This window comes from Vanessa cardui, chromosome Z (genome assembly GCF_905220365.1).
Source record: "Vanessa cardui chromosome Z, ilVanCard2.1, whole genome shotgun sequence".
Taxonomy (NCBI): Eukaryota; Metazoa; Arthropoda; class Insecta; order Lepidoptera; family Nymphalidae; genus Vanessa; species Vanessa cardui.
In genome coordinates this window covers 16,736,439-16,746,158 of record NC_061154.1, presented here as the reverse complement: position 1 = coordinate 16,746,158, position 9,720 = coordinate 16,736,439, and the positions used below count along the sequence as shown (strand labels likewise).

At 34.3% G+C, this 9,720-nt stretch overlaps 1 protein-coding gene across 1 annotated transcript in view; it reads right to left on the bottom strand.

Annotated features, from left to right (window-relative positions):
• Positions 1 to 3,557: 3,557 nt before the first annotated feature.
• Positions 3,558 to 9,720, bottom strand: part of LOC124543162 (sensory neuron membrane protein 2-like) — an 83,330-nt gene continuing 77,167 nt past the window's right edge. The window contains exons 7-9 of the mRNA XM_047121234.1: positions 5,043 to 5,161; positions 4,592 to 4,717; positions 3,558 to 3,802 (exon numbers count right to left, since the gene is read on the bottom strand). Coding sequence (XP_046977190.1) covers positions 3,596 to 3,802; positions 4,592 to 4,717; positions 5,043 to 5,161 — 452 coding nt within the window. The 3' untranslated portion in view covers positions 3,558 to 3,595. The remainder of the gene's footprint in view (positions 3,803 to 4,591; positions 4,718 to 5,042; positions 5,162 to 9,720) is intronic.

Here is a 9,720-nt window from a genome sequence, read left to right as displayed (position 1 = left end):
TGTGACGTGTATATTGATGTTAGTTAATAGAAATAAATAATTGAGAACTTGAAGTGGTGGTATTATTTCGTCGTCTGTATTTTGTTATTAGGCAATTATGCACCCCACGACAGTTTTTAATATTATAAGTATGCTATATGAGCCAGATATCGATCGCTTCATACTCAGGATATGCCATACATTATCTGTGATCTCATGAATACCTCGTGCACAGAAACGTTATTTTGTAAAATACAAAAAAATATTATTAATTAGGCACTGAAGCTGCTTCAATGTTATCTTGGATATTGTTATAAGTTAGATATATGTATGTAATGCCCTACAAAAGATTTTTGGAAACCTCGATTGTACATTAGGGTAAGTTACAACTTACCTAGTCTTTATTGTTCTTTGTGCCAATGTTATAAATAACATATTTTTAAAAGTGTAAACGAAATAGTACCTTTAAACAAGTTCTATATTATACAAAATATGAAACTTATTGTTAAAGATTATACATATATGCCGAACCTTAATTACCTACTGAATTAATAAACTTAGTTAATATAATTAGATTAATAACATCATAATTCTTAAGACTTATACAGACTGTCTAACATATGCCACCGTCCTACTTTTATATGTGAGAAACTATAATAATAACTTTATAATTATCCTAACTTTTAAACTGCGACGTCTAGCAATAAAACTTGAAATAACGTAGATCCCAGTTACAAGAAGAAATCATACTACCTACCAAACAACATGGGATTGATTAATCTACTATTCAGAAGGAAATATATAATTTCGTATTGCTTAAGATCAAATGAGATGATAACAATATTCCTACTGACATGACAAATTGTTCGGATGTCTTTACTGCAAAAATAACACCTAACTTGATTTTATAATGTTATAATTTTAAACAATCAATTTAAATTATTAAATTTTGTTTTGTGTATAAGTTAATATACCTTTAGCTTTGGGTTTCGTCTTTGTATACTACTAGCTGTGGCCGCGACTGTGTACGTCTTTGAATTTTACAAAAAGGAAAATATCTTTATTATATCAGTTATCTGTCAGTCGAAGTCCCTTCAAAATCGGTCCATCCGTTCCAGAAATTAGCCGGTACAAACAAAGGTGACAGACAGACAGAAATAAGGAAGAATATGTACCGTGTATACATATTACAAATAGACATTCTAATTTTATTATATGTACATACATATAATAAAACTGGAATCATTAATCTATACATATAGATTAATGATTATGTAAGGGGAAAGCTTAACAATCTTATAAATGACTTGAACGAATGCGGTTATACTTACAGAGAAACAATTTGTTTCGTCGAGACGATACATATTCGTAGCTTTGCTAGGATCCGCTAGATGGAGTTGTAGGCAATTTCTGGAATTATCGAATCGGGTTAACATTTACAAACTACATTCGTTTAATGCAAAGAAGATAATCAAAAACTGTAGGCGACGGTAGTCAAGTGGTCAATGCACACTGCAGACTACTCATTATAGTCTGTAAAACGACGAACGGTGGCGAACTGCAAGCCTCCAAGTTTTCCGCAAAGAATTTAATAAATGGTAAATATTGTAGTTGTGTAACGTAGTTGACATTGTAATGATACTTGAGCTGTTCTTCTCTAATTTGTTAAATATGACGTTGTATTTTTCTCATGGAACTGGATTTGAAGTGATTCAGGTCTTCTAATGTAGTAGCTTCTTCAATAACTATAAAATGATCACTGTTTCTTTATGAACGAGCATTACGCAAAGTCCTCTCAGAGATAAACCGTACTGGCGTCTGGCAAAAAAGATAACCTATGTCCTTTTTTGGACTTCAAGTTTGCTTCATACCAAATTTCATCAAATTCGGTTCTGTGGTTTGGTCGTAAATGAGCGACAGACAGACAGACAAGGTTATTTCACATTTATAATATTAATACAGATTTAATATACAACGTAGCAATAAGCCAAGCCTGGTTTGCTAGTCTATTATGAAGCTGAAGGCTTGTACGATTGAATGCACTAATCTTAGGAATTCCAATTCTGTGTATTATAATTATTATAGCATTATATGTACCGTTATTTGAGATGAGTTATAGGATCTACAACGTAACTGTATTGACTGTGAGAAACATCCGTGATTAATGCAAGGAACAGTTCAAACATACTATGTCCTAATCAGTGCCGCAAATAGCATTTTCTGCGCCCTGTGCGAGCTTCTATAACTGCGCCCTATTTAAGCAGACCCTTTGCCTATTTTACTGTCTCACTCTCTAAAACTTAACCGCAGGTTCATTACTGCAAATGCGTTGCCCATTAACGATAAACAATAAACACCAAATATAGCGTATATTTGGCGTGCGCTGAACTCCGGGGCCCTGGTGCACTGCACCACCTGGCCCTACGATAGCCTCGCCCCTGACTATGAAGTAATTTGGTTTTAAATCACAAAAGTAAATTATAATCCACGCCACTAAAGCAAACATGCTTACTTGCTTACAAGGTAAGTTAAGTACCCACAAGAAATTTTCCACGTCTTTGCGACTATTCTTCAGCTGTAAATTAAACTGTAAGCGTATATATAGGAAACTTGTTAGCTCACCATTTCATATAAAATATATTGATTTCTGGTTTTTGTGTTCATTATATGTTTTATAAAGGCTTTCATATTTAGACATTTGTTTTAGTCGTATAAATGTTTGCAAAGTAACAAGATAAGAAGGTGAAGTCTCTACCGGCAATATTTGGCCAATATGAGTGTATTAAACATGAACACCGCACCCCACCGCCTCCCCTGCCCATGGTCTTACTCCATACATTAATAAGTTATGGTTGCTACTATTACAGATTTATAATCATGAACAGGTTTTATTGTAATTTTAACTTTCCCGGGATATTAATAGCAGTTAATATTTGATATCTTTTTTTGTTTTTTATGTTTCAGTCTCGGTCATCCGCACGAACCTTTCTAGTACTCTATACTACACTACACTAACACACTACACTCTTTATAAAGATTTTGAAAACTGTTAATAAGATTTGATTGATTAAATATATATACATAGACTAGGTTATAAAAAACGACTTTAAGTTCCAGTTCCGTGGATTTTATTTAATTTTATGTCTATTTATTTATTTATAGTTTTCGAAACACCATAAGCATAGTTACAAAATATTTAGAAAAAATGATGTGCGCAGAGTAATGTAAAACGTCATTTCGATTTACATGTTAACATGTAAATCGAAATGCCATGCACTTAAGAAACTTCTACTATAAAACTATAATTAATGTACATTAGACCAATTTTAAGTTTGTCAAATACATATACGTTTCAGATTATAAAGATATATGTTAGAGAGGAGATGGAAAGGCATAACTGATTGTACTTTAAAATACTCATGTTTTGAAGCAGGTACGAATATCGGTGTACAGTACGGTATCAATGTGGAGGTATACGGTAGAAATAATTCCCTTTTCTATTTACGAAAAAATACATCTAATATGTGCTCACAAAGTTTAAAATGGTTTAGTTGGAGTTATAAATAAAACGCATAAACTGGTAACAATGCTAACATATTTATTAATAATAAGACAATCACGTCGCAGGTCGTATGCTCTCTCTACCGTTAATGACGTCATTTTTTTTCCTCACAGACCTAGAACGGATTAATATGGCCACGCCGATGACTACCACCAGGCAGCATACGGCGATGATAACGGGTATGAGGATATCCACCAGCCTCAGCCTCTGTAGCAGACGTGTCTTCAACATGTCCACGAACTCATCGGGTAGGGACATGCCCTGAAAAAAGAAGCTTGTCTTTAGGTCACTCCCCATTAATACATTGGGGAAATATACTGAAAAAAAAATTTAACCACGTCTGATTAACTACACTTATATATAAATCCATGATTTACATGAATCTGATATTTGTTTTAAATTATATCAATTCAATTAAAAGTGCTGTAAAGTCAAGTGTATTAAACGGTCATCCTATACAGAACTGCACCGCAAACAACGAGATCAAAAATGAAATGACACTTGTATCTGCTTACTGCACTTTGTAGTTCATATGCCACTGAAACCGAAACACAGCACTGTTACGTTTGAACTTGAAGCCATTAACTATCCATGCATAAAATTCTACCACTGGTACAATTTTACATCTTATAACTGACCCGTAAGATTACAAATATCCAACATAGCGAAAAATAATGCGTTAAATTGCAATCATACGATATAATCTAACTATGTTTGTAGTCTTACGGTGACATATGTATATATTTTATGATAATAGTATAGTGTAGAGGTGAACATAAATGAGATGAGGTATCGTCTATCATTACTCTAATCTGACCTAAATTTACTTAAGGTAATTTGACGAGTATTCTAGATAACTGATGTAAAAATATCAGGATTTCGTGTACATGATTGTAATTAATATTGTCGAGGGGTTCTTTACTAGTATTTTTATATTAAGGTCCTGAAAACACAGACTGCAAAATTAGATAACGACAAATACGTCAAATGATGAGAAGAAGCTGATTTTTAAATATATTCAATAAAAAACGTAGACAATAAAATATTGACCTCCTCCACCCAAACCAGGGGCGTGAGTGTTGTCCGCAAGTTTTGCGTGGCGGGTATCGAAGTGATTTGACGCATGAAGATGTTGAATTGCGCTCGCTTCATTCCACGAACTACGGTCCCCGTGCGCTGGAACAGAAACACTGCTGTGATATTGCCTCTCTCTTCTTTGAGTTGACATTCCTTCCATTAGGATTTGATGGATTTTTGTATTTCGATTATTTCAAACCGACATAACCTAGTTAACAAGTTGCTTCAACTAGCTTTATAGTTTCCTTGCAAATTAAAATGTGAGAAATATTTTAAATGTTTTTATTAATAACTAACAATCTTAAACTAATTCCTTGTTTAAATTGATAAGATGTTTAGTATGATTCAATTTAAATTAAACATTGTTATTAATTCAATATTTCCCAGGCGCCTCTACTGCTATAGTGTAATAAGTTGAACTTACTGGTTCCAGCTCAACAAAAATTTTGTGTTTGTCTTCTGAGGGGCTGACACCAACGACGCCGTTCCTGTACCTGAAGTCCGCGAACAGGAAATGAGGGTAAGTCAAGACTAAGAAAGCACCTGTAACAAATAATAAATCATTGGCCAATCTTTCTGACTTTTGCTTAGAAATGGTTTCTAACAACCAGATGAGTTAGAGCATTGATGGATAAGACCTAAACACAAAAATAAATTTAAGGCTTTATTTAAGAGGTATTATGATTTACTCCTGTCGTCTCTATCAGTAACATATCTTGGGTCGATTCATTTATTTATTCATATTAAGTATAACTGGAGAATGTAGATGGTAAACCGTCATATCGCAATGGCATAACATTTACTTTATAAAGGTTTTCTAGTGCGCCTCTATTTCTTTAAATACTTTATTCATTTCTTATTTAATTTTGGGACTTTTATCCTACACTGGTAGTTCTAAGTAATTAGTTTTGTAATTTTTGTGTGTGTGTGTTATGTATAACGTAAAAAAAATTAAGTATACATTTTTTACAAACAATTTTACTATAGTGGTCACATGCGCCTGTAGACGCAGTCGGTGAATGTCACAAGTATACAGACCAGAGTAGAGGGGGGGGGGGGTGTACGCGAGGCTGTTTTCACTGCGTCGCCACGACACGGTAATAAATTATTTGCTTACATCATATACGAAATTGTAAGATGACAGGAGCAAGTTTTTGGGGATAAGTCGAGTTATAAGATCAATTGTACAGTAATAACTATGAATGTATAATAATCGGATTATAAGCAGCTAAATGCTCGTCTCGACAAATCGTCTTAAAAAAATCATAAAACTTCCCCTTATTTCTCACTTGATGTACAAGTTCTCGAAAATACTTTCTTAATCATAGGTCTTCATTTTAACCCAATGGTTAATGGACGTCACTGACGCATAGAATGATAGCACACAGAAAGTATATATAGTATACATGGTATATTTGAAATATATGAAAGGACAAAAAAGCAATGTATTTGAACGGATTGACAATGTCGGGCTACGATCCAACCCTGCTTAATGAGTTTTGACGTTGAGGACTCCTTTTAACGACCTAACTAAGCTAAATTCCAAGTCAATCTGACCTATGATTTCGGAGATCTCGAGATGAGTACATAGTATTTGGAACATCTTTATCGATATTTCATTAAATACACCATTAACTAATTAAGTAAAGTATTATGATGCAATTAATAATATTATATTTATGCGGTAAATTTGTGTTCGGAAATTATATTTCAAGCCTTCCCTTTGAATTACGTATTTACAATTAAACACATTACACAAATAATCACGTCTGAACTGACCAGGGGTTCGTGGTGTGTCCAGGCCTGAATAGAGCTTCAATCAAAGCTGTATAGGCAGTGTAGTGACATCCTTGAGAATTTTGCCTGTAAAGTACCTTGCTCTCTACTAGCCCATTAAATGGAATACAATTATGGTTAATATTCAACAAGCTTTAAAATATATTTTTGTCTTTAGAATAACACGTAACTAATACTCGGCCTTGTTGTGCAAACATATGTGCCAACAGATTTCTCAATTCTTCAGTGTATAAGCAACGTTTAATCACTTAGCTGTTTCCGCGATTGAATGAAATATGGAATTATAATTTATTTAGACAGCCATCAGTTGATATGACTTCTATTAAATTTAATAAATTGATAAAATAACAACTAGCATGTGTGTTTACTTACGTTGTTTTTACACCTCAGAATTGGAGATGAACTGTGTAAATATGTTATTAATATCAAATTATGAATATTTTAGTAATTTTCTGTAAAAATCATGTGTTTTGCCCACTTACTTACAAATGGACACTTTTATTGACACAGAGACAAAAGTAAACTCAAAAATTATTAAGTTGCATTCAACAAAAATACAACACTAATAAAATTAGTATTGAATACGCTAGCAATAGTAGCTATTGCACGACATGTAGCCGGGTATTTATTTGTAAGCAATGAATCGGTACGGCGCGCTCCACCAACTTAATCTTCTATACCAGAAGCTGCACGCAAGTCAACATCTGTACAAAGTTCCAACTTAATCGGATATGTGGCTTACGAGTGCACACGATACAGAGACATTTATATATAAGACATCTAAGTTATGTCTAACTACTCTGTATACGGAGGAACACTTAGTACTTGCAAGTGAAATGTCGGCGACTTGTTGAGTTGAAGTACGAGCGGAGATATATTATGTAACTATAGAGATACAATACAGCCTACCGGCCGCGTTCGCTGTTGTCTTAGTGCTCGTAGTTGCCTTTCCGCAAACCCTTGCATAAGTTACTCACAGAGGTCATCGAGTTAACCGGACTTTTATAATATTTGGTATTCGGTCATCGATATTTTTTGAGCGTATCCGTACCGTGAACTGTGCGGAATAAGAGACATGTTTGTCTGTTACGTAATTATTATACTATTGAATCACAAGCGCGACACGTCGCTCGCAGGAGATTAGCATAAGTTTAAACTATTAATTACAATTATTATGCTAACTGTACACGTGTCTTCTTCGTGTTATATAAAGGCTACGCAACAAAGGAATCAAGTAAATACATAGAAAACAAATACTCTAATTATCTTTTACGCTTTTTGCCTTATTAGAGTTCAATATTTTGAGCGTAGTGAATTGTTTATTCTTATTCCATGGGACGGGTGCTGCGTGGGAAGGTTGATATGAAAATCAATAATCAAAGCTGAACATTTCGCATTTGCGAGGAAAAATAGTTTGTACCGATAGCGCGGTTGAAATACTGGTCGGAGAGGGACAGTGATAGATCACCAATCATGGACGGGAGTCCGTGTGAGTCGCCGTGCACACGGGCGCGCTGCCGACCGACCCGACCGACCGTACCCGAATGTATTTAGAGATCACTTTAGACCGACAGGCTAATTAAAGACTATACAGGTGTTTCTTTAACAATAAATTATGAAAACTGCGTATTTAGTAATTAGTTAATGTATAGAAATTGATAAAGCACTTACATATATTTTATAGCAAGATCATCGAAAATAGGAAAACCTATCTATTTATGTATTATAAAAGGACACGAATGAGACTTATCATTCATGACATGTTAAAGACGTGCTCTATTAATACTGACAATATAAATCTGACTTTAATTAAATTATCTATTACATTTATATCAATCTCGAAAGCTAAATACGTGAATATTCCCGGCGGTGTGAGTGCGCCAGTGGCTCGTATCCCGCTAATGGGGCGACGTTAGCGAGGATGATTTCAGCAACACAAACACAAACACGTTTCCTGTGATTATGCATGTTTGATGCAGTTAATTATTCGAATATTGCGTTTAAATTTGAATCATCAGATTCGTATACATATTTCGTTATTTATCAAAGCGCAATATTGACGGGGAGATTTTAAATGAAATATAATGTTTGAACAACATGATCGGATTTCGTGTTAAGCCCAGCCCCACCTGCATATACTATACATATACATGTCGGAAAACCTGTAGTCAATACTATGAGATTACCAATGTAATATATTTAACTAGTTTGAAACTTATTTTTTTCACAAGTGTTTATATTTTGAATATCACAATAAGACATTGCTCTTAGTTGACATTAATTAATATGTAATTCTGAAGAGTTGGTTCGAACTCGCTTTTTTCAGGATCTTCCAATTCGATTACAGATTGGATTTGCCTGGCTAAACTTTTTACAGACAGCGTTATACATCATTACCCCGCGACCCACGCGGAAAATATAACCCGACAGAGCGCGCTGCAACGCTTTTGACTTACGATTAAAACATCTCAAATAAAATAATTAGTATTATGATGTACTTTTTGACATTAAAAACAAACTTTTATCAATACGTTCAACACTAGGCGCATTTCCATTATCATTATAGTAAAACAAACCATAAGTCCATCTTAGTTTTCTCTTAGAGAATATAATTATAAAAATGACTACTACGTTGAATGGATTACGTTTATTAAACTCTTTGTTATATCGTCGAAGATATTACATGAGCCACAACATCAAAGATTTACTAACGATTATGACATAACACAACGCGTATGTTGAGGGGCATTATATTTTAATTCAATAGAAATGTACGAGCGGGTCGCTCAGAGTTGGCGAATCTGATTAAATAGATTTTTGACGGCTCGTCGACTACACAATGGGGCAGAGTTTCTCATCGCGAGGTCTCGTGCGGTATTCCGAATGCAGGCACGTAAATTAAGTTCTACAGTTGCAGGGGTCGCCGGCGGAGGGGCGCCGGCCGCCTCCATCCCACCTGACCGAATATGAATACTAGGGCATTATATGTGCTATTTATAACTACATGTTCAATTCGTTCATTGTTCTTCGTTCGGCTGTGATGCAACAGAGCGCGCACCGAATATGATACCATTAGTTAAGGATACACGTGAAATGGCTTTGTTTGAGTTACATTCATTCCTCTTTCGGCAATCGTTACCGGACTTACTTGTAAAATAATATATAAGTTATTATATTTGTACGGCATAATCACTTCTTTCCAAATTTTAAAATAATAATTAAAATAAGTTAATATAAAAAGAATCAGAGCTTCCTCAACATTTGTTGTTATTATTTTTTCCGTAATATATCATAATGTGGATAAA